Source organism: Brassica napus, chromosome C3 (genome assembly GCF_020379485.1).
Source record: "Brassica napus cultivar Da-Ae chromosome C3, Da-Ae, whole genome shotgun sequence".
NCBI lineage: Eukaryota > Viridiplantae > Streptophyta > Magnoliopsida > Brassicales > Brassicaceae > Brassica > Brassica napus.
This window is the reverse complement of record NC_063446.1, coordinates 2,503,098-2,527,368: the sequence shown is the minus strand read 5'-3', so window position 1 is coordinate 2,527,368 and position 24,271 is coordinate 2,503,098. Positions and strand designations below refer to the sequence as shown.

The 24,271-nt window shown below is 38.0% G+C and overlaps 5 protein-coding genes, 1 non-coding gene and 3 pseudogenes across 7 annotated transcripts; 6 read left to right on the top strand and 3 right to left on the bottom strand.

Annotated features, from left to right (window-relative positions):
- Positions 1–40: 40 nt before the first annotated feature.
- Positions 41–2,495, top strand: LOC106366762 (GTP-binding protein At2g22870). Its single transcript, XM_013806424.3, has 4 exons — positions 41–642; positions 1,632–1,701; positions 1,894–2,056; positions 2,152–2,495. Exons 1-4 carry the CDS (start codon positions 153–155, stop codon positions 2,368–2,370), a joined length of 942 nt encoding a protein of 313 aa, XP_013661878.1. The 5' UTR covers positions 41–152; the 3' UTR covers positions 2,371–2,495.
- Positions 2,496–2,622: 127 nt separating this feature from the next.
- On the top strand, positions 2,623–2,695 carry TRNAF-GAA. Its single transcript has one exon. It is a non-coding gene; the product is annotated as a tRNA-Phe (tRNA).
- A 419-nt stretch (positions 2,696–3,114) lies between these two features.
- On the top strand, positions 3,115–7,102 carry LOC106364411 (protein ANTI-SILENCING 1). 2 transcript variants are annotated; one of them, XM_013803992.3, is made up of 12 exons: positions 3,115–3,426; positions 3,830–4,226; positions 4,305–4,473; positions 4,552–5,435; positions 5,640–5,666; positions 5,745–5,837; positions 5,954–6,032; positions 6,116–6,206; positions 6,299–6,398; positions 6,483–6,599; positions 6,689–6,772; positions 6,861–7,102. In XM_013803992.3, exons 2-11 carry the CDS (start codon positions 3,855–3,857, stop codon positions 6,743–6,745), a joined length of 1,989 nt encoding a protein of 662 aa, XP_013659446.1. In that variant the 5' UTR covers positions 3,115–3,426; positions 3,830–3,854; the 3' UTR covers positions 6,746–6,772; positions 6,861–7,102. The 2 variants fall into 2 exon arrangements, with proteins under 2 accessions (XP_013659446.1, XP_013659447.1); XM_013803993.3 differs by having other exon boundaries at positions 3,116–3,426; positions 6,857–7,102.
- A 517-nt stretch (positions 7,103–7,619) lies between these two features.
- Positions 7,620–8,508, top strand: LOC106364412 (annotated as a pseudogene).
- Positions 8,509–8,709: 201 nt separating this feature from the next.
- LOC106366763 (putative inactive serine/threonine-protein kinase At5g11400) lies at positions 8,710–10,620 on the top strand. The gene is made up of 6 exons (XM_013806425.3): positions 8,710–9,004; positions 9,094–9,320; positions 9,406–9,541; positions 9,623–9,759; positions 10,063–10,180; positions 10,255–10,620. The coding sequence occupies exons 1-6, from the start codon at positions 8,926–8,928 to the stop codon at positions 10,554–10,556; spliced, it is 999 nt and encodes a 332-aa protein (XP_013661879.1). The 5' UTR covers positions 8,710–8,925; the 3' UTR covers positions 10,557–10,620.
- Positions 10,621–14,603: 3,983 nt separating this feature from the next.
- LOC106366765 lies at positions 14,604–17,554 on the bottom strand (annotated as a pseudogene).
- Positions 16,488–16,933, bottom strand: LOC125575423. The gene is made up of 2 exons (XM_048752887.1): positions 16,837–16,933; positions 16,488–16,774 (listed from the first exon to the last, which is right to left on the bottom strand). The coding sequence occupies exons 1-2, from the start codon at positions 16,931–16,933 to the stop codon at positions 16,488–16,490; spliced, it is 384 nt and encodes a 127-aa protein (XP_048608844.1).
- A 532-nt stretch (positions 17,555–18,086) lies between the features above and the next one.
- LOC106362970 lies at positions 18,087–21,615 on the top strand (annotated as a pseudogene).
- A 536-nt stretch (positions 21,616–22,151) lies between these two features.
- Positions 22,152–23,861, bottom strand: LOC106366766. The gene is made up of 5 exons (XM_013806426.3): positions 23,774–23,861; positions 23,223–23,454; positions 22,848–23,140; positions 22,619–22,743; positions 22,152–22,519 (listed from the first exon to the last, which is right to left on the bottom strand). Exons 2-5 carry the CDS (start codon positions 23,433–23,435, stop codon positions 22,512–22,514), a joined length of 639 nt encoding a protein of 212 aa, XP_013661880.1. The 5' UTR covers positions 23,436–23,454; positions 23,774–23,861; the 3' UTR covers positions 22,152–22,511.
- Positions 23,862–24,271: the final 410 nt, after the last annotated feature.

The following is a 24,271-nucleotide window of genomic DNA, read 5'->3' as shown; positions in this document are numbered from 1 at the left end:
AAAAGTTCTCGCCCAGCTTCCACCAACAAAACGCTGCGTTTCGCTGCGGATATTTTCTTCAACCTCTCTCCTCGAACATCCATGGCTGCTCTCAGAATCTAGATAGAGAAAACTACACACACGACTATACTGATATAAAAGAAGTGAAGATAATGATTTTAGCTCAGCTTCCAAGACTTCATCTCTCCATCTTCGCCAAATCCCATTTCTCTCTCGCTTCTTCGCATTTCAATCTCATAAACCCTAACCCGCCGGTTAAGCTAGCCAAAACCCTTTTCTCCAGTCTCGCCACGGTTGAACCCGTACCACTGCCGGTCTCGGATTCATCCCATCTAGAAGATGCTCCGATGGAGATTCCGCTCGACAAGCTTTTTATTCCGCCGGAGACGGATATCTCCGGCGACGACCCGTCGAGGCTGGCGGCTAGGATACTGAAGGGCTCGAACATAGTGCTGAGCAAGTACGCTAGAGACGCACAGGTGGTCCAGGCAGACTATGTGAAGAGCAGTGTCCGGACGGAAGATTGTCCGGCCGATGGGCTGCCGGAGTTCGCGCTTGTCGGGAGGTCCAATGTTGGGAAATCCTCGCTGCTCAATTCGTTGGTGAAAAGGAAACGACTTGCCTTGACGTCTAAGAAACCTGGTAAGATAAGTTTTGCTCCGTCGTGAGTATAATTGGATATTATTTTAGGTGTAATTAGATTTGTGGATAGAAAAGCTTTGTTCTTTGGTGGGGATAGTGGCAAAAGTTTCGTTCTTTGGTGTGGATAGTGGCTTTTTGAACTTGCCGATATACTTGCTTGCTCCTCTTAAGTGGGAAGCATGGCTTTTCCAATTTAAATGTCATGTGAATTTGAATTGAATTGAAGGACAGAGTGATCTACTCAGTTCATGGTGTTCGTGAGGAGAATATTAGAGCGTTGGTAAAGCAGTGAGGAGAAATCAGTTTGCTTTTGTTTGAAGTTTTGGTCACTTGATTGAAATGGTGCTTCTATAGTATTTAAATTCTGTTGTGCCCAAGTGGGAAACGATCTCTAGTCTAGATTAATATTCAATAGGACAGAGTCAACACACTACCCTCGCTTGGTTAGGAAGAACATATTTGTTTTATCATTCGCATATGTTGGTTCCTAGTGATTGTGAAGGGGGGCACTGGCACTGTCTATGCTTGGTCTTGCTATAACAATTTCACACCTTAGTAAACAACACTTGTTTAGACCGAACACGTTTTCGTTTGTAGTATCGTTATTTGCTGGTTCCTAGTACTTGTTCAGGTGATATTAATGGTTACCAAGGCTGCGTCACTCTACGGAATCTTTGATTAATTTGTTATGCTTGATCTTTCTTGCTATTAACAGTTTCATGCCAATGGGATTTGGATGTTTATTGGACGTACTGTCAGTATAGTGTGGAGATGTAACTTGTTCTTACGATCTGTTAGATTGGATAATGCTTGTAAAGTTATTGTACAACCGTAAAGCAATCCTACCATTGGATTGTTTATGCGCATTTATTCCTTTAGAAGAGATTCTTGCAAGAATTAATGTTTTTCTTCTTCTCTAGAGTGTTTAAAAATGAAGCATACTTTTAGTTCCATTATAATTCTTGGTCATTTATTTATTTGTCATGTAGGGAAGACGCAATGCATTAATCATTTCCGGATCAACGACAATTGGTACTTGGTCGATTTGCCTGGCTACGGGTAAGTTTAAGCTTGTATATCTTTTTTGTTTTCATTTGCTTATGAAACCTTTGCCATGAGAATGTTCTGAAACTTTGTGTCAGTCTTTTCACCTTTCAATCATACTCTCAATTGCAGTTACAGTTTGTGTCCTGGGAAATTTCTCAGACTTTCGCTTATAAAAACTGAAGTTGATGCTTTTGTTAATTGCAGGTATGCATCAGCACCGCATGAGCTCAAAAAAGATTGGAACAAATTCACCAAAGACTATTTCCTGAACAGATCAACATTAGTCTCAGTATTTTTGCTAGTTGATGCCAGCCTTCCTGCAAAGCAAATCGATCTTGACTACGCTAGCTGGCTTGGTCAAAACCAGGTATAAAAATAAAGAATTGTTTCTAAACATTAAGGAACCCGTTTAAACCCATTAGTTGTCCCTGCGGAATGAATTGGTGTTATCTATAATCTCAGGTTCCGATGACTATGGTATTCACGAAATGCGACAAGAGGAAGAAGAAGAAAAACGGAGGGAAGAGACCGGAGGAGAATATAAAGGAGTTCCAAGATTTGATCCAAGGGTTCTTTGAGACAACACCACCATGGATTATGACCAGCAGTGTGACGAACCAAGGCAGGGACGAGATATTGTTGCATATGGCTCAGCTAAGAAACTACTGGCTCAAACACTAAAGAACCCACCCAACCACACTTTTTCAGATTATCTTTGTTAGGATTGAGACTTATACAACAAAGCACAACTAAAAACAGTTTGTGTACCATTTCTTGGGCAATGTTATTGATTCATGCAACGCTAAGATTTTGTTTTTGTATTCTGTCGTTGATAGTGCACAAAAGACTAGTGTAGTCAATATGTTTATTTTAGCTTTTGCAACTAATGTATTATAATGTACAATACGAAGTATATATCTGTTTTAACAACTTGCGGGGATAGCTCAGTTGGGAGAGCGTCAGACTGAAGATCTGAAGGTCGCGTGTTCGATCCACGCTCACCGCAAAATGTTTTTTTCCGAAGTAAAACGATGTCGTTTTAAGTTTATGATAGGAATTGCACAGCCCAGCATCTCTAAACCCAATAATTTAAAACTTTTCTGCACTAACGAAGACTAAACATTATTTTGTGTCCTTCTTCTAATCAGAAAACCATATCTTTTTTTTTTTTTTGGGTCAAAATCAGAAAACCATATCTTAACCTCTCTTAACAATGAGTTATGAGTGTTTATGTTTGTTCTGGTCCGATGAGATAATCATTTCATAAAGACTCATAATTAATTTGATTATATCTGACTAATTGAGTTCTATCTATAAGAAAATTATAAGTATTGGTTTTGAATTTATCTAAAGTTTATACAATTCGGAAAAAAAGGAAATATTCCATCAAAAAAAAGAAAAAAAAAAAGAAAGAGAATCCGTTTAAAATAAAGTACACGGAGAAGCCCAGGCAAAGACAAGCGGTTTCATCAATTAAATAACATGAACTGAGTGATCCCTATACAGCAGTTCTCTTGAAAACTGCAACAAATCTTCGACAAAATTTAAAATATCAAGAAAAGAGATTTGACGAGAGGGGAGGAAGTAGCGTAACTGCTGAACGAAGAATCATGCGTTTTCCCTCTCCCTAATCGAACTCGGGGTTGCTCTGGTTTCGAGCATTGGTTTCTAGGGTTCGATCATCTGTTCGGACTCACCAGTGAAGTTGGAAACTTTGATTTCTCCAGTGTGAAGAAGGTAAAGAAAAGTTGTCATTTTTAGTAGTCTTGTTTACCAGTTAATCCTTGTTTTTCAAGAACACTAAAAAGCTTATTATATCAACCTACATTGCGTTAAAAATGTCACCTTTGGGTAGTTTTGTTGATCTTGGTTCTTTAAATATTATACTCTTCGTGGATCAACCAACTTGCTGCTACTGAGTCCTGACTACTTATGGTTTGGTCATGGCACATATTAGTCCAGTGTATTGGATGGTTTTATTTAATGCACAACGCTAATAACGATTGCTTAGTTTGTTGAGATAGATTATCTTTTGTACATATTGTCAAACACTAAGACACACAGTGTCTAATCTTTACCTTGAATCAGAGTCAGACTTAGCAATTTTGATTTAACTGCACTTTTTTGCTGCTTGTTCCAGGTAGAAAGCTTCTTTTTTGTAGAGGATGAGAGAGGCATCAGGAGATGAATGCTTAGAATTTAAGTGGGGTAAAAAGAGAATAGTCGGTGGGAAGAAGAAAGATGTCCAGTTCTATGAATCTTTCACCTTTGACGGTGATGAATACTCTCTTTATGACTCTGTCTTAGTCGGCGATGCCAATGAACCAGACTCTCACGAACTCTTTGTTGCTAAGATCATTAAAATTTGGGAACACACTAATAAGCGTGCTAAAAACCCAAGGCAAGTCAAGCTTCTCTGGTTCTTTAGACCTTCTGAGATTTCGCCGCGTTTACTTGAAGGAGTCCAAGATGTACTTGCAAAGGAACTGTTTTTGGCGTCTGGTGAAGGTCCTGGCCTCGCTAATGTCAACCCACTGGTAACTCATTCTCCTCCTTATGTAATCGATGGTTGGCCTCTGCACCACTTTTTTACTGATAAACTTTGTTTTCACTAGGAAGCAATCTGTGGAAAATGCTCTGTTGTATGCATTTCGAAGGATAAAAGGAATCCACAACCCACAGATGAAGAAATTGAGTCAGCAGACTTTGTGTTTCGCCGAGTATTTGATGTTGGAAGCTCTAGAGTGTTGGATACAATAGATGATAAAATTGCTGGAGTTGACGGTACATTTCTTTAGCTTTCATGTTTCTCCTATGTGATCTATAGCTATAACTTGATTATTTTGTTTACATCATATGCAGTTATGTTTCTCTTCAACAGAGCTGGTAGTAAGCAAGAAGCAACTAATGTACAGAAAGTTCAAGAAGACATAAATGTAAATCCAGATAGTTTGAAACTAAACAGTCTTCCAGCTTGTGTTTCAGTTCCGGAAACTGAAGACAACTCTATTGAATCTTCTGACCTTAGAGAAAGCAGTTATAGTCGTGAAGAAGGGAAAGAAAAAGGTCACAGTAAACTTGCAGAAGAAAGGTCTAACAAGGATTCTAGTGTGCAGGAAAGCACGGTCCATCTTAAAGACCATGACGTTTGTGAAGCTTCTGGTTCTAGAGGAAATCATTGTGATGGCAACAAAGCTCAGGAAAGAGAAGTTACAAAGCAATTTACTAAACTGAAATCTCTGCCTGCAGAAGAAAGATACAGTAACACTTGTGAAGATTCTGACTCCAGGGTAAATCATTCCAGTTCCGAGAAACCCCAAGCAAATGATGTTAAGAATCCATTGGCTAAACAAAAATCTATGCTCGCTGCCGCTGGAGAAAGATACAGTAAAGAGTCAAGCGGATTTGATGATAGGCCTCAAAAGAAACGGAAACTAGATGGTTCTGATGGTAAAGGAGATACAGGTTCTTTTAAGAGACCTAGAGATATTAGTTCTGATGGTAAAAGAGGTTCGGAAGCTTTTAAGAGACCTAAAGACAAAGAGACAGGAGATGAAGTCCCTCCTGAGAAGCCCAGTTTGGTCAAGGAGAAGCGAGATCTTGGTGTGTCAGTTTCTGAAGGAAGAGACGCAAAAACTGCAAAGAAGCCTAGCTTTGATGGTAGGCTATTAAAACGCGCTGAGGAGTTGGCAGATGATTATGAAAGAGGTTATCAAGTAATTGAAGTGAAACAAAAGCCGGATGCTGTAAGTTTTATATTTTATTACATTGGTTTGGAACCTGGCTGTTTCATGAGGATTTTGCCTTTGATTCTAGTAGTAGCAGGTTTGTATGTTGTAGGATTCTAGTGATGTTCTGTCATTTTCTCATTATGTTTACTTGTTACCACAGTGCTTGTAAGCATGGAGGTTCATCTAATAGATTTGTGTTTCCTTTTTTATTGATCTCAGGTAAACAGCAAATGGTTTCGACCTCTTGTAAGTATTTTCACCTATATTCGTTTCTAAATTTTCTTGATAGTTTCTGACTTTTAAGATTTTCTAAACCATGGCCAGCCTTGGGAAGAAAGTATGAGGGAAGCAGAAAAGGAAGAGAGACTGGTTCTTCTTCAAAACTTGGATCCTACGTACACATCGGATGAAGTGCAGGTATTATCGATTCTAAAGAGCTTGTTTAGAAGTCTCTTAAACGTACTTTGTATTTGATTAATCAATGTGACCTCATAGAACATCCCTTCTCTCTCCTTCCTATAAATATATTTCAGAATATAGTATATTCTGCTTTGAATGAGCAATCTACGGCGAGGATGATAGAGCGTACATCAGTCACTATTTCTCATACTGGTAAGCTACCAATTTACGGTTCTCAGTTACTAGAAATAGAATGAGGATCATTACTGTGGCATCTCACACCGGTTGATGTACAGGTGAAGCTTTGGTCATATTCAATTCAAGACAAAGTGCAGAAAGAGCTATTAAAAGACTAGATAAGGGATGCTTGTTGCTATCAAGTGGGAGGTAAACCGCTTATGACATATCCATGTCAAATGTTCATGTGCTATATGGTGTGTATGCATGTGTGCGTTATGATCTTCTTCTCTGTTTAACAGGCCCCTTGTTGCTGTCTTTGCTAAGATAAATCCTCCAGGGAAGCTGTCATCATTCTACGGTCATACCAAACTACAGAAAACTCAAATGCGACGAGAGGCGGTATTGTGTTACACTGACCTATCACACACAAGTCCTTTAACAAGTCTCATGTATTGTTCACTGGTCTTTATATTTGTTTTCCAGAGAGATGCAGTGTCTACCTCGCGTGGCTCTCAGCCTAACACCCTTGAGTATGCAATGGCAATGGAATGGTGTTTGCACCGAGCTAGATCTGACCATGCGTTTCAAATGGCTATTAAGGTACTAGTATCGTAGGAATCCGTATCGTAGTGTGCCTGTATTTTTCTAAGTCCGTTAAAAATTAACTGAATCTTTAAAAACCTTCGTAGAGGCAATTGGAGGTGAAAAAATCGCTGCGGGTTAACTTCAAGGCTAAACTTCCTTAGCTTCAGAATCATCTGGTGTTTTCTTGTGTAAGTTATTATTAGCTCTTGAGACTCTTAGATGAACATGTCTATCATCTTCTAAAAGAGCTAAGTTATCTGTTTTCTTTTCAGACAGAAACATGTACATCTCTCCTAAGACGGTGACTGAAGCATTTTGCTATTGTAGTGAGCATGCCAGGCCATCAAAGCCAGTGGACAGAGAAGAGCCATGGCTATGGCGTTTTTGACTTTACTTATCCTGTCCACTCTTTGTTTTTTGATACTAGTATGGATATCAATTGCTATTATTACTTAACCAAACTGTAAACCGAATTCATGAATCTAATTTCCGGTTTGGTATACAAGTAATTGTCCCCACGTCCTCGTAATAATTAATTCTTGGTTAGTCGCATAAAACGGATATACAATCCATCATCATTACACTAGTGGCATTTGTCTCTTTCCATTGACACGTTTAGAGTCTCTCTCTCTCTCTCTTTGGTCGAGCGATCTTCAACGCTAGTTTATTTCTCTGGTAAGCTCATTTTCTCTCCTGATGTTTCGTTTGTCCTTGTCCTTTTTACGTCCCTCGTTGACGAGGTCAAGACCATCCTTTCCCCATATAATCACTCCTTCTTCCCTTCATTTTTTTTTCCTTGTGTGGAGACTCTTCTCTTGATTTCTCAATTAGGTTTTCCTCCATCGATTTGTTCATGCAGTAACGCAACCAGATTCTAAAACGTAACATCTCTAGAGCCTTTCTTATTTGTCATATGTTCAGTTTCTCTCCGGTCTGTGTCATGTTATATAAACGTTTGTGTTATCATACCTTAGGGGTTTGTCTTTTCCGTGTTATACAAGTTACTATTGCTATCTTCTTTGTCTTTTTCTTTTATGTTGTTTGTAAATAATGGATATGAATTTGGTTTTGGCAGTAACTTTCTTACCAAGACAGAGGAGCAATGAAGCCAGGAGGAGGAGCATTTGCATTGAATCCGAATGCAGCATCATATGTACCACTCTCCAACAGAGCGGGCCATGCTGATGTGGAAGGTTTCGTGTTTGCCAACCCCACCACACAAGAGATAAGTTTTGCAGGCGTCCAAGTGTCCATGCCGCCTGAGAAATCATCTGAGATGGCGTACAAGCAGATAAGAGACGATGATTTGGATTTGGAGATGGATATAGACATGGATATTGAGTACCTTCTGGTCACATTCTCTGGTCTCTCACAAGAGTCTGTCACCGATGTGTACCTGGCGAATACCGGTGACCTTGAAGCAACCATTGAGATGCTGACTCAGCTTGAGGTAAGTTCATCAGCCATCTCTCTTCAATCATTCACATAAAACATCATAGTTGACTCATGTAATGATCTCTCTTCCTGTAGATATACAGCGATGAAACTCAAGAAAACCTTCCAGAGACGTTGGATATCTTTGAATCAGGCCCTTCAACCTCAAAGGCTTCAGCACAAAAGAAGGCAGCTACTGAAGTCGTTGCATCACCTGCACCTGTTATCCCCAATGCAACTGTATCTGCCTGATCTGATGAATCCTTGGTTGTGAAGTTTCTTTATTTTATTTATGTTTGCACACCCATAATAAGTACAGTAACGAGGGTGTTGTATCAATGAAGTAATCTTAGGGGAAATGATGGACAAAAATGTATAGTTTTTGGGAGTGCAAATCTGAGTTGTTTGGCAGATTAGTCTGGTCTTTTGACCCCTTTTATTTGCAACTCCATTTGTAATGAATGATATTGATATGTGTTGTTTTTGGGTATATTGCCATTTTATTTGTTACTGGCAACAGCAACAAAAGTGTTGGGTCTGAGTTATTGTCTTTTAAAAGTTGGTAAAAATATATTTTCTGAAAAATGGAGAATCCTTATTTTCTTGGAAAATAGCAAAGAAAAGTAAAGAATTTGATGTATGAAACTAAATGGGTTTACGCTATGTCCACATTGAATGAACGGAGGAGCACTTGATTTTTGTGGGTTATTGTTGACTTATTTGCTTTTTTGCATTTTACGAGAAATTGATTCTTTCAAAGGGTTGAATTCTGAGGCAGTATCCAACCTTTTCTGAAGCTACATTCACACTTGGAATCAATTTCAACCTCTTAAAAAACCAAAATGAAGATATGTTCAGATCTTGAAACAAAAAAAAAAAATCTACAGATTTATCATCTCCATCTACAATGGGAAACTGTCTAAAACCTTCCAAAGAACAGGCTCCTCCAACTTCTCCCAAGCCTCTTAACATCCCTCCAATTCCAGGTACATCTCCTTTTCTAAATGCACTTCACCTTTGCTTACATACAATATCTAAATACATAACTCAAGTCTATATTTGTATGTGGAAATAGAGCTGGAAAACGAGAATCTGAGAGTCTTCAGCTCCAAGGAAGTGAAGAAACTAACAAAGAAATTCGGACATAATAGGCTTGTAGTTGACAATAATGGTTTCGGTCGATTATTCTACCAGGGATACGTCAATGAGACCACATTTTCTCCATCTAAAAACGGAACAGGACTCGCTGTTTCTGTCATGCACTGTGTTCTACATAGTTCCGAGGAACTAGAAGAGTGGAAGGTAACCAAGATATGTCCATATTTATGCAATTTTATTTACACTTATACGTATGTATCTGGTGGTCACAAAAATTATTGAGTTGCAGGCAGAAATTAGGTGCCTAGGAAAGATTTCTCATCCAAACTTGGTCAAACTATTAGGCTATTGCTGTGAAGTTAAAGAATCACTCTTGGTTCTTGAATGCTTCCACAAAGGAAGTCTTGAAGCTCACATTTTTGGAAGTTAAGATCTCTTTTAATTAATGGGTCCTTTGAAAAATGAGTGTAGTTTCTTAGTATACAGTTTCATGACTCTCACAACAGAAGAAGAAGAAACCTTGCCTTGGGAAATACGGCTTAAGATAGCCATTGAAACAGCTCAATGTCTTGCATTTCTCCACTCGGTTAATAACAGAGCGTTATCTCGAGAATTCGGAATGCATGACATTTTCCTTGACGAGGTAATGACTCTATGTTACAATCAAACAATGTCTTACATCAGGAGTTGGAAAAGATCTTAAATAATATATAAAATAGATATATCATTCCATTTATTACTAATTGGTTTTAGGTTATAGTCAAACCATCTAACTCAATACTTTAGTAGTAGAAGTAGAGTAGAAACAAACTTTTGTGTAATGACTATTCCACTCTTCTAGATATATCATTTCACCTCTTATGCTTTTATTGTTTATGACCAAACTTTAAACTTTTATTGTTTATGACCTTCACTAAAATTAACAACTAAGTTTGGAATTCATCAGCACTACAATGCGAAACTGTTTTATCTTGGATCGAACGAGCTACGCTTGTTTGAAGATAGTATCTCGACCGCATTCATTGGAAGAACTGATTACACACCTCCTGAATATGTAATCTCAGGTATACTTTTTCTTTTGCTTAACTTTTAATCTTTTGATGGTTCGATGTTAAAGACACTTATGTTTATGTTTAAGGTCATTTGGGCATGAAGAGCGATGTCTATACATTTGGTGTGATCTTGATTGAGCTTTTAACTGGTTTAAAAGCTTTCCGTAGAGGAGCGAGAGACATAAAAAGTGCCATCTCGGCTAAACCTTTCTTGTCCGATAAGAATAAAATCATGAGTATAATCGATCCAAGACTTGGAAACGACTATCCTGTCAATGCGGTGATACAAATGGGAAAACTCATCAAAAGATGCATCAAGTTGGACACGAAGAAGAGACCAACGATGCAACAAGTTTTGGATGGTTTGAATGATATCCGCAGATATTAAGGACTAATGTGTAGAGTTGACACTGAAAATGTTTATTTGTAATAATCATTTTCAACTTCAACAATACATAATTCTCGCTTAACAAGTTAGACATCTGCAAGATGTAATGGAAGATTAGCCCACACATAAGAACTGAAATATATAATCTGACATTGTATATTATGACAAAGAGAGAAAAACAAAACTTGAGCCTACGAGACTTTGAAAAGGTTAAAGACTCCTAGATTTTTGCTGGGATATAAAATAAGCCATGTAAGACATTAATATGATCAAGATTGCAACGAGAGGTCGCTTGAACCCAAGAGCTCCAACATCTAATCTCCTTACACTTCCAATATCTTATCTTGACTCTGTTTCTTCCTCCTACAAAACGGTGACAAACATCGCTTTTTCACAGAAACAAAAGAGGAGGAAAGAAAAGACTAGATGAAATTTGATACCAAGCTATATATGAGTCTTTCACACCTTATTTTTTATATTTCATCAATTAATTTTCATTTTATTAAGACTCAATTCCGTAAAAGTCCTTGCTTTCTTTAAAATGTCATGAACTGTTCTTGTTAGTTGAGTGCCTTTTTTAAGGAAATCAAGAAGATCTCTTTCTTCTCTTCGGGATTGAACATCAATTGCAACCATTCGATAAACAGTTCATTGGGATAAATGTAGAACATTCTTAATATTAGATTCTTAATATTAAAAATTTCGACTAAAGCTAAATGGAAGAATTCACTTAGATGCCTGAAAATACAGTTTTTAGTAGGGAAGAATTTACTTACCTTTTGGTTAGTTAGTGAAGATCTCTGGTCGAACTTTGGTGAAACTTCACTTCCATTTTAAATCTCTATGTAATAGAATAGTTGCCTCTAGAGACTGGGAAAAGCAAGCTACTTAAAAAACTCATCTGGCAGACAGTATTTGACTGACACATAAACTAATGAAAATGTTTTCTAATTGTCAATGATATCAGCACAAGAAATTACACCGGGACAGAATCTTTCCACTTCGGATTCTGCTTGATCCGAATGAGACAGATCTCGATCCAATCCAAAACTTGAAATTTGAGTAGATATGAACCGAATTCCAACAGGTGTCCCAATATCCATCGCTAAATGAATTTTTGGAAGAGTTTTGTTTGTTTCAAAATAAATTATGTTCTCTCAAATGTATGAAAATATTTAATTTTATTTAGACTCTGTAAATCTTTGTACTTTGACATATTTTCTATGAAATATGTTCCCACTAAGTGCTGTTTATTTATCCGGATAGTGAATAACACAATGTTTTATCTTAAGAAATGGGATTGATGATTTTATTTCCCTCTTCATTTCTCATTTGCTTTATGTTCCAACCTATGAGGCCACTATGCATTTGTTTTCATTCTCGAGGGTTCTTCACATGTTGGGGTTTCGTTTTATGAAGATATTTGTTTTAGTGTTATAGGTTAATGTTGTTTATTGTAACCTCTAATGTTGATTTTTCAACTGGCAGGATGAGCACTCCAAAGAAACGGCCAATTATGCTTTGGTTTTATGTTTGTTCATCTTCATTGTGTTTATGGTCTGAAATTATCTGTGTTTTTATCTTGCAATGAATTTTATACATATGTACAAAACTTGATATTTTTATGAATGATTGTTTTCTTGTTCAATAGCTTTTTCATGTGCCTAGATCTCTTTGGAAAAATGCTGCATTGAGAAAAGATTCCATTTTTTTACCATGCTGAATGCTTGATTTCTGCTGATTTTTCAAGAAACAATGACAAGCATCATCAAATCGCTGAAATTGTTATGGAAAGACACATTATAGTTGACAGAAAAGAATTCCCGTTGAGAAGTAAACACAAAGTTCACAACTTGGAAGAGGAAATTGAAACCATCAGCAATTTGGGAGGAAGTCTCATTAAGCGAAAACTTCTTTAGGCTTTGAAACACAAAACAAAAGCCACAATATCATTTGATTCGAACTTTCATATCTTCAAACAAATCACTCAAGAAGTAAGCAATACCTCAGTTGCAAATAATACTGAAGAAGAGACAAATGCAGCCATCCACCTGATATCCATGCACAAAAAAGTTGAAATAAACATATGACTTCCAATTATTTGTCAAAATACTAGTCATTGTCATATAAAATGAGAGTAATATTTATTTTTACATTGACTGTCCAAACACCATCGATTGGCCACATTGTATTCAACATCAGATTGACAAACAAACAGTGTGTCTCGAATGTTGATATTCTCTCTGTCGTCTTTTGCAGCCTGCAATGCATGAAAATTAACGAATCAAAAGATCAACACTAGTCTTATATATTTCAATAGGTTGATAAACGAAAATTAAAATGTCAAACTTACATTACCAACAATGGCCAGAGTTGAATCCACCTTAAGAGCACACTCAATGTGTTTTACTCCAAGTATTTATGAAATCATTTTACTTGCTTAATTCATATCAAAAGAAACATAATATTCAAAATAAAAAATAAAAAATAAAAGATGGAACCTTAATTTCTTGGCCATTATCAATCTCTCTAGCAAAATTCAGCTCTCTAAGGAATGCACAACTTTTCTTTTATAAGTGACCAAGTCAAAGCCCTTTTCCTTTTGAATTCCCTCAACATACACTCTGCCAGTGGCATCAGCCTGTTGTGAGGATGTTTACGAAGAGAATTTTAACTTTATAAAAATGAGATTATCTCACTATTGTAAAGATTTTTTTTATTTAAAATACCATTGGAAACAAGCTTACCAGATACCAAGGAACCTCGTCATGGATTGATTTAAATCCCATTGTTGAGCTAAACCGATCACCATTTCTAGCTTTATCCGCGTATACGATTTCAGTCTGAATGACCCATATTGTTATCATTTGGTCAAGACACAAAACATATAAGCACTTAGAATCGAAATCAGTTGAAAAAAAGAAAAATTTAGACGTTTAACTCTCCCTTGCTTATTCAACTTAGGCACTGAAATAGCATTTTCCATATAAGAGAATAGCTATATTTACGACAGCCACTTATCTAAGCCAAGCATCCATAAACGTTTGGCAATCTGTTCATGAATATATCAAAAAGTAATAAGCAACTCAACACAAGTGTTAGTTTTGACAGTTAAAAGTATAGTGACAAGAGGAATCTAGGAAAAACGTACTATTTTCCCACGAGAAGTATTGTATCTTCCCATATGTCTTCCATACTATGACCTCATCTCAGATGTCTTCCAAATAAAAGTTTGGAACTTATTTTCTTATGAAACTATAGCATAACTCTTATATCTCTCCGAAATAAAAGTTCGAAAGCCGTAATCCCACAAAATTAAATTATTCAGTTTGAACCTATAAACTAAAACCGTTTTGGTTAAGTAAACCAGTTTTAGACCAATAACAACCCGATTAAGATTGATTAAGATCCAATTACAACAATCAGACCAGAAATTATAATTAACCCTTTCACTTATACCCAATTTCAACAGAAAATCGAAATTGAAAACCCTAGTTGAAAGATTTCAGCAGAGATATGGCATCAGTTGAGTCAAAGTCTTTGTTTGATTTTGATTCAAACCCTAAAAAAAAAAACTATTTGCATCAAAACCTATATAACCTTGATTGCTAATATGATTATGAGAATCATAACAACAATGCTAAGTTAGATTTGATCACTTACAGCTTAAGATTCATCAAAACCAGAGAAGATAACGTGTGGAAGTTAGAAGACTGATTCTTCATTTCCACCACTAGGTCTATTAACTGGCGCATAGATTGTTCAGGATCATGTAACTTTCCTTCCAAACCCCGAGATAGCTTCTCCACTCCAGCGTGACAAGAGATCAAAACTCCAAGGCCTTCTTAGACAAATCATTATTATCATTACTGGAAGGGTCTTCTTCATCTTCTTCTTTCTCAGAAAGAAAGGACTCATCTCACATTCGCTTTCCTTGGAGATGAGTTGCATAGTAAGAAGATTCACAAACTTCTGACCGAAGTCGAACCTAGGTCTATTGTTTGGAAGGCAATTATTCAAACCTTTGGACAACAGACGCTTGCATCCTAGTCATTTAAATTATCTTATTTAATTTGGATACAAGTCCGTAACGGTCAAAACAAAAGCATTCGTTGTAATGTATCTTGTAAAGATAACACTATTGAGAAACAAGGAGTTAAAATCAAGAAGAGAAGCAAAATAAACAACATGGAGAATGTTAGAGTAACAAAGAAACAATCTAGATCATGATTTTCAAATCACTGCCTCACAAGTTCCAATGCTGATATAGAGCATAGAGCCTGTATGAAAGTCATCAGCAGAAGAAAAACAGCAGCAGCAACGGAAGCAGCTGACCAAGGATTGTGGAAATAATCACGTCTCAGAGTTGCTTTCCACTTGTTCCAAGGCCTGTTGCAAAACCCTTGTAGATTCTCATAGACCGTCTGATAATAAAACCCGCTGTAACTTATCTGAGTTGCCTCCTTCAATATGGTAGTGAACAGCCTCGAGATATCTTCTGCATTTCCACGCCTGATCACGACGATCCCATTGCCAATGAACAATTCAGCATCCATGGGGGATCTGAGGAAGCAGCTGAGGAACCTCATATAGTGGAAGAAGTAAGCATCTAAGCGATGACATTGCTCAAACAAGATGATGTTTCTGTACAGGGCTTCTGTGATGTCACTGATCTTGATTTTGGGAATAGTAAGAACTCCATTGGTGAAGCTTATGTCTAGTGAGCAGGTGTTGATGTCTGCAGGCTTGAGCTTCACGCCGGCGTTATGAATCTTTTTTGCACTCAGCGTAGAGTCGATCCTCCCCTGCTTGTTCTAGGAAAGCTCAAAACCAATGGCAGATGAATAGATCTAAGAAGGTCAACAAGATGGCAAATCTCCGAATCAGAAATGCTTCTTGAAAATGAAGGGATACTCATCCAGAACTTCTTGAAGTGGTTGTGAATGATTCGACTAAGAGGAGGTAGTCCCCGTCTGTAGTCAACATGTAGCAATCCAAACATCCCCTCCACAACAAAATATGGAAGCTGGTTTTCAAGTAACATAATGTCATGGTTCACATCGCCAATCATGTTTTGCTTCCCATATATCCTATCCTCCATACCGCTGTTCACATCAAACTGAGACCTCATAAGAAGTTCAACTAGGAAACTTGCTTCCACGGTTAACATTTTCACAAAATCATCGCAACCAAGTCTTATATCTTCGGCGTAACAGTTACGAGCGTTTTCTTCCCATGTCCTTGCTACTATAACAAGGTCCTGTAAACTTAAAGCTGTTCCAAGAATAAAACTCTGTAGATACCTCAGTTTATGATCCTCCATGGCTCCATAATAGCCTGATTTTGAGTCATGAATCATATGGCTTCAACTAAAACGGAGCCTTGAATTTGGTAAAGATGAGAGACAGCTTGTCTCTTGCACTACTGGAGAAAGATTAAAAAATACGGACAGGAATTAAAATGTCAACGCCAAATCGTGTCTGCCTCTCACAAATACTCTTTTAACATGTGATACCACACGTTGACCAAAAAGGAATACCGCTGGTGGGTGACTTACCAGTCATCTGAATATCTTTTGGCGACTCTTATAGGCTTCTCAGATCTGTAATGAGAAGTTATAGAGGTGCATATATATCAAGGAATCAAGGATTCATTGCGCAAGAATAACAGTTTAGAAGTTGTGACATGAACAAGTGGAGAAAAGCAAGACCATGGGATTATTAACGGATAATAAAACTGCAATTATGATTTTCTACTGGAACCTCATGTGGTGTGATACAAAACTCGTTAAAAACTGTATACATGTAGTTTTTGATACTGAAAGATACTGAATACTTAGCAGACCCCCAGAAAACAACAAAACACAAGGAAAGTGAAAGCATATAGCAAAACGACAATTTCATTTTCCTTTCTAGCAATGGCAAAAAAGACTCACTTGAGCTTAGAATTTGAAGAGCTCATGAGAGGTTTCGCAATGGGACGAGCAGGAGCGGCTCTAGTAGCTTTCTTTAAGTTATAATTTATCATAGAGAAAACGCAGATCATAGCAATCACCATGGTTGGGTACACATAAACAGTCCCCTGTGGGTCAGTATTCATTGGCTTCTTTAAGATCCCTTCTTTGACAAGACCCCAAACTAGCAGCAACGATCCAAACATCCCCATACTACCGGGCTTTAGCAAACGCACAAAGGCCCCAGCTACAGAAAAGTAGCTCCCTGCAATTACTTAGTAACTAACCGGTTAATACATAAAGCAAAGCAAGCGATTGAGAATAAACCAAACCTCTGGCGCTGAAGATCAGGAGCTGCAGATGCTTCTTTGACATCGGTGAGGTTGTAAGGATCCAACACATTATCCCACTTGGGAAACGTCATGTTGGTGGCAAGACCATTGACGATAGCACCAAAGGGTATAGGAGAGCCTTAATCATCGGAACAGGGAAGATCTCACTAGAAATCAACTGAGATGATGTCACGTGGATGGGAGACAAACACATTCCAGATCTACATGGAACCCTGTTTCCAGATTGTGATTCAAGTCAGATTTAACCAGAGAGAGAGAGAGAGAGAGAACCAAGTGAATGAATGCTACTGATCAAGTTCAAACCCACAAACAATTATCAAACTTTCTCTTTGATTCAATTCGATTAGGTAATGAAAACTAGCTTAGAGATCCCATAAGCTACTACATGAAATTTGGAAACATGATTCAGGATAATCAAATACGCCGACCGATGCATGAGAAAGACTCGTGCTTTGTACAAATGTCTTATTCGTAGACGCATCGCGCGTTAGATGACGAAATTGAGGGTTCGAGTTACGAAGGTGAGAGTTTGTTTTTAAGTGTCAATTTACCTGAAGAAATGTATCTGTAGGATGATCAAGAGGAAGTAAACCCGTGAAGCTAATGACGAGAAGTTCTTAATCCATCCCTTTGATTGCGCCGGGTTCGCCATTATCAAGCTCAAGAGTGATCGTAGAGACGGAGTGAACCTGTTGGAACCAGACAATAACGACGAAAAGTTTATTAAACTACATGCTTTGTTATATTGTAAACACAACACAGCACGCGTTTTGTTTTAATTTTAAGAGAGAAACCACGTCGTTTAATGATAAGAGTGGAGCCGACAGACTTTGTTTTATTATTAGCACAAAATAGCATGAGTTTTCTCTACCTCTGAGAGAGAAACGATGTCATCTAGAGAATGCATGCGCTTCATATTAAAGTCCGGTTTACGTCTGCTACGTGACCCGCCTCCGAAGGCTTCTAATGGTAAGTGCTACACTCGCCAGATGAAAAAATCGCCAGTAGCAGTACCGAAAAACTCATCACCTGATCCAATGGAATTATCATCAGCTATTCAGCTGAATGTGTTGCAGAGAGGTCGAACATATTTTTTTATTTTAATCTATTTGAGAGTTGGTTGTGTATTTTCTTGGATATAACTATATTTAATAAGCCTCCTCTCTTGCTAGCTGCGCTTGTGGGGCCTTTCTTTTACCGTCGTTTTTGTAATTTTCTGTGACAAAGGTATACGGATCCACTTTTTCCGGTAGTTTCAACGCTCCTAGTCAACTCTGTGTTAAATGTATACTTTAGCCTCTTTATAGTTTCTTCTTCAAGATAGCTCCCTTTAGCGATCTGTAATATTTGATTCTCTTTCCATCATACTCACTAATGAATTCTTCTTTTTTCCTCACCACTGTTGCTGCTGCAATAGGCCTGTTAACCGTTCTGAGAAAACTTCGGTTCCATCATGATAATAAAGGCGAAAAGGATTCTTCTTCGTCTTCTCCGTCTCCTTCAATAGTTCCTCCACCTTCTTCTTCTCGCATCTGGACGCATGAAGTCTTTCCTAGTTTCCGCGGGGCAGACGTACGCAGGGACTTCTTCAGTCACATTGAGATGGAGTTCGAAAGAAAAGGAATCACTCCATTCATTGATAATGAAATCAAAAGAGGCGAATCTATTGGTCCCGAGCTGATCAGAGCCATTAGAGGATCTAAGATCGCAATTATCTTGCTCTCTAGGAACTATGCCTCCTCAAAATGGTGTCTTGATGAACTGGTGGAGATTATCAAGTGCAGAGAAGAGTTGGGTCAGACTGTAATGGCTATTTTCTACAAAGTGTACATCCATCTGATGTAAAAAATCTAACCGGAGATTTTGGGAAAGTCTTTAGAAAAACTTGTGCTGGTGAAACGAAGGAAAACATTGGGAGATGGAGACAAGCTTTGGCAAAAGTGGCCACAATCGCTGGCTATCATTCAAGGAACTGGTTAGTTCTTTTTTAATTCTCACTTTCTCTATACATTTTTTAAGCATACACGTCCCACAAATTCATAATTTTTTATGAATGTGCATGAATTTTAGGGATAATGAAGCAGCCATGATCAAGAAAATCGCCACTGATATTTCGAACATACTGAATAATTTCACACCATCAAATGATTTCGACGAGTTAGTTGGGATGGGAACTCATTTGAAAAAGATGGAACCATTGTTATGCCTAGGCTCAGATGAGGTGAGGATGATTGGGATTTGGGGTCCTCCTGGGATTGGTAAGACCACAATCGCTAGAGTAGCATTCAACCAACTCTCCAACAATTTTCAACTTAGCGCCTTTATGGATGATCTGAAATCAAACTATTCAAGACTGTGCTCTGATGACTACAGCGCAAAGTTACAGTTACAACAACAGTTAATGTCTCAGATAACCGACCATAAGGATATGGTGGTTTCGCATTTGGGAGTTGCTTCGAATAGATTGAAGGACAAGAAAGTTCTTGTTGTTCTTGATGGTGTGGACCAGTATATACAACTAGATGCGTTAGCAAAAAAGACTTGGTGGTTTGGTCCTGGAAGTCGGATTATCGTCACAACACAAGATCATAAACTTCTTAGAGCACATGGGGTTAACCATATCTACAAAGTAGATTTTCCAATAAATAGTGAGGCTCTCGAAATCTTTTGTACGTATTCGTGGGGTCAAAAGTCCCCTAAAGATGGTTTTGAGGAGCTTGCTTGGGAAGTTACAGGACTTGCTGGTAAACTTCCTTTGGGGCTAAAGGTTATGGGTTCCTATTTTCGGGGAATGTCCAAGCAAGAGTGGACAAATTCGCTACCAAGATTAAAGACTAGAATTGACCCTGATATTGGAAGCATTTTGAAGTTCAGCTATGATGCTTTAGATGATGAAGATAAAGATTTATTTCTTCATATAGCCTGCTTCTTCGATTCTGGATATATTCGAAAAGTAGAAGAGCATCTTGCGAAGAAGTTCTTAGAAGTGAGGCAAAGACTTAACGTCTTAGCTGAGAAATCTCTCATATCTATCGACTCAGGAGTTATAACGATGCATAGTTTGCTACAAAAACTAGGTAGAGATATTGTTTTTAAACAATCTATTCATGAGCCTGGACAGCGCCAGTTTCTGAACGACGAAAGAGAGATTTATGAAGTACTAACTGGTTATTCAACAGTAAGTTTCTTTCATTACGTTGCTCCCTGGAAATTTTAGTTTGTTTGATAACTAACAACAAACTATACTTTCTTGTTTGTTCCTTTATTTCAGGGTAGTAAAAGTGTCATAGGCATAAAGTGCAGATACGGAGGAATCGGGGAAGAATTACATATAAGCGAGAAAGCCTTTGAAGCAATGTCGAATCTCCAATTCTTAAAAGTCAGTGGTTATCGCGATAAATTGCAATTAACTGGAGGTCTGAACTATCTATCTCATAAACTTCGATTACTAGAGTGGAGTCATTTTCCAGTGACATATTTTCCTGGTAATGTAAACTTGGAGTTCCTTGTGGAACTTATCATGACTGAGAGCAAGCTTGAGAAGTTGTGGGAAGGAATTAAAGTAAGTTATTTTATTTATTTTTCTTTGTTTTGAATCTATCATTTATACAACCATGTTTTTGTAATTTGTCTGTACAGTCGCTTCGATGTCTCAAGTGGATGGATTTGAGTTATTCCATATACTTGAAGGAGCTTCCTGATCTCTCAACTGCCACTAACCTTGAGAAATTGAATCTTCGTAATTGCTCGAGTCTAATCAAACTTCCTTCCTTACCTGGAAAGAATCTGGAAGAATTATACATTGGTGGATGCTCAAGTCTTGTGGAGTTTCCCTCCTTTATTGGGAATGTTGTTAATCTTCGAGAACTGGATCTCCGTAATTGCGTAAATCTGGTGGAGCTCCCTTCCTATGTTGGGGATGCCACCAACTTGGAGTACTTGAATCTTAGTAATTGCTTAGGTCTGGTGGAACTTCCTCCCTCTCTTGGAAACATTCAGAAGTTGCAGAAGCTGATGCTGAGCGGATGCAGTAAGCTAGAGTTTCTTCCCACGAACATCAACTTGGAATTTTTGGATATTTCTGGATGCTCAAGTCTTGATCTCGGTGGATTTTCCACTATGGGAAATGCCGTCAATCTTCAACAATTGAATTTAAGTAGTCTACCACAATTGTTGGAGCTCCCTTCCTTTGTTGGAAATGCCATTAATCTAGATTACTTGGACCTTAGTGGTTGCTCAAACCTGGTGGAACTTCCTCTCTCTCTTGGAAACCTTCAGAAGTTGCGGACACTGCTACTGAATCGGTGCATTAATCTAGAGGTTCTTCCCACGAACATCAACTTGGAATCTTTGGATGAACTTGATCTCAGTGATTGCTGCTTGTTGACACGTTTTCCTCAGATCTCCACAAACATTAGATTTCTCGACCTAAGAGGAACTGGGGTAGAACACGTGACTCTCACGATCTGGGACTCATGGCCTCGTCTTGAAGAGTTGAAGACGTCACACTTTTAAAACCTCAAGGAGTTGAAGTATCACACGTTTTCCTCAGATGTCATATTATTATTTTAAAGTTGTTTTTGTATGTCTTTTGTTTATGGAGTTGTTTTAAGTTCATTTGCAATTACTTTGGTGTTTTAAGTGAGGTTGGAAAGCTTCGGGACTCAGTGCCGTCCCATACTTTTGAGAGGCTTCAAGCTTTAAAGAAATTGTAGCCCTCCAATACAAACAATATGTTGTTCAAAATTAAATTATAAACAAAAAGAAATAGAAGTTTGCTAGAGAATGGTTGGAACAGTAACCAATAGGTTAACCTTTGAACAATTTGACTATTAAACAAAACTAACATCTTAGAAAATGTGGCCTTCCAATTACAATTATATTTTGTGGTCTAAAGCAAATGCTTTATGTGCCTTATAGAAGGAACGGGCCTGTCGGGACTCCGTCTAAAGTAATGGGAGGGATGATTGTCAGAAGCTCTGATAAGTTCTTCTGAAAGATAAGATGCGCATACGACCTGATGTTTCCAAACCCTGAACGCATTCCAAAAGTAAATACCAAGCTGGCTTTGTTTAGCTCTTGCAAAAAAAAAAAAAAAAAAAAAAAAATCAATAGTTGATGGGTGCTATGAAATGAAATGCGAATCCTTTCCTCTAACTAAATATATGTATCTGAAACTCGAATTTAGGCGAGGAGATCAATGTGCTGAATAAAGCATGTGTTGATGGTGGAGAGAGCAATTGAATAGCCAGATCCATAAAGATCAGCCTGAGACGAAACGAATGGCAATATTCAAAGCCTTTGGTATACTAATAAGTAACACTTAATCCAATGTCTAATATGAGAGGGCAAATAAAATAGGTTTGTTTCCTCTGTCAAAAATACAGAATAGTGAGAAGCGTCAACGCTTCTTTCTCTTCTCTTATCTTCATCATTATAGCTCACATCTCTTCCATCAAGTTATCATCTGCAGTAAAACCGTAGGCAAGATTTAGATGGAAACAATTTAGTTCACAAGCCAAAAATGCGAAGAATATGAAATGGAATCGTTATCATTCTCCGAAATGCTCTTCTACATGTTCTTCATCATCTTCACTTTCATCAATCTCTTGCTCATGAACTGTTGTTTGAGTTTCATTCCCAGCAGCTTTATGTATCTGCCATAAATGAAACGGTTTATTGAAATTAAATAACCATATATATGCAAGAAAATGGAATCGATACATTAATTAAGAAGATTATTATTGATATATAACCTGAGTTGAGTTGTAGCAAGCTGTAAGCGTCCAGATAACTGTAGTAACTGTTGAAGAGCCATTCCTCAGGACTCGGGTATCTGAAAACTGTGTTCATGTTCTTTGATATCGAAAGATACTGACTACTGAGCAGAGCCCCATAAAAACACAACGACAATTTCATTTTCCTTTCTGGCAGTGGCAACAAAGACAAGACAACAAACCCTACAAGTCTTTGAAATAAACTCACTTGAGCTTAGATTTTGAAGAGCTCATGAGTGGCTTAGCAATTGGATGAGTAGGAGCGGCCCTCGTAGCTTTCTTCAAGTTATAATTTATCATATAGAGAGCGCAGATCATCGCAATCACCATGGTTGGGTCCACGTAAACGGTGCTGGACGGGTCAGTATTCATTAGCTTCTTTAAGATCCCTTCTTTGACAAGACCCCAAACTAGCAGTAACGATCCAAACATCCCCATACTACCGGGCTTTAGCAAACCCACAAAGGCCCCAGCTACAGAAAAGTAGGTCCCTGCAAGAACCTGCCCCAAAACAACTCACTTAGTAACTAACCGGTCAATACACAAAGACAAACCAAACGATAGAGAGAGAAAAAAACCAAACCTCTAGGCGCTGAAGATCAGAGACTGCAGATGCATCTTTGACATTGGTGAGATTGTAAAGATCCAACACATTATCCCACTTTGGAAACGTCATGTTGGTGGCAAGACCATTGACGATAGCACCAGGGTATAGTAGAGCCTTAATCATTGGAACAGGAAAGATCTCACTAGAAATCAACTGAGATGACGTCATGTGGATGGGCGACATACACATTCCTGATCTACATGGAACCCTGTTTTCACAATGTGATTCAAGTCAGAATCAACCAGAGAGAGAGAGAGGGAACCAAGTAAATGAATTATGAATGAATGGTACTGATCAAGTTGATTAAGCAATGAAAACTAGCTTATAGATTCCATAAGCTAGAACATGGCACAAGGAACTACATGAAACTTGGGAACTTGAATCGGTAATAAAAGTTTTCATCAAAATGAACTGACCAATGCATGAGAAAGACTCATGCTTTGTATTCATAGATGCATCTCTCGTTAGATGACGAAATCGAGGGTTCGAATTACGAAGGTGAGAGTTTGTTTTTAATGTCATTTTACCTGAAGAGAGGGATCTGGAGAATGATCAAGTGGAAGTAAACCCGTGAAGCTATTGACTCATGCTTCTGTAGAGACAGAGAAACAGAGTGGACCTGTTGGAACCAGACTATAACGACGAAAGGTTTATTAAACTACATGCTTTGTTATATTATAAACACAAAACAGCACGCGTTTCGTTTTAATTTTAAGAGGGGAACGACGTCGTTTAATGGGAAGAGTATAGCCGTTGAAACCAGACGATAACGACGAACGCATAACAAACGAGAGACTTAATTAAACGACAGGCTTTGTTTTATTATTAGCCCAAAATAGCATGAGTTTTCTCTTCCTTTTGAGAGAGAAACGATGTCGTCTAGAGAATGCATGCGCTTCATATAAGTCCGGTTTACGTCTGCTACGTAAGCCGCCTCCGAAGGCTTCTAATGCTAAGTGCTACACTCGCCAGTAGCAGTACCTGAAAATACATAACCTGATCCAATGGAATTATCATCAGCTGAT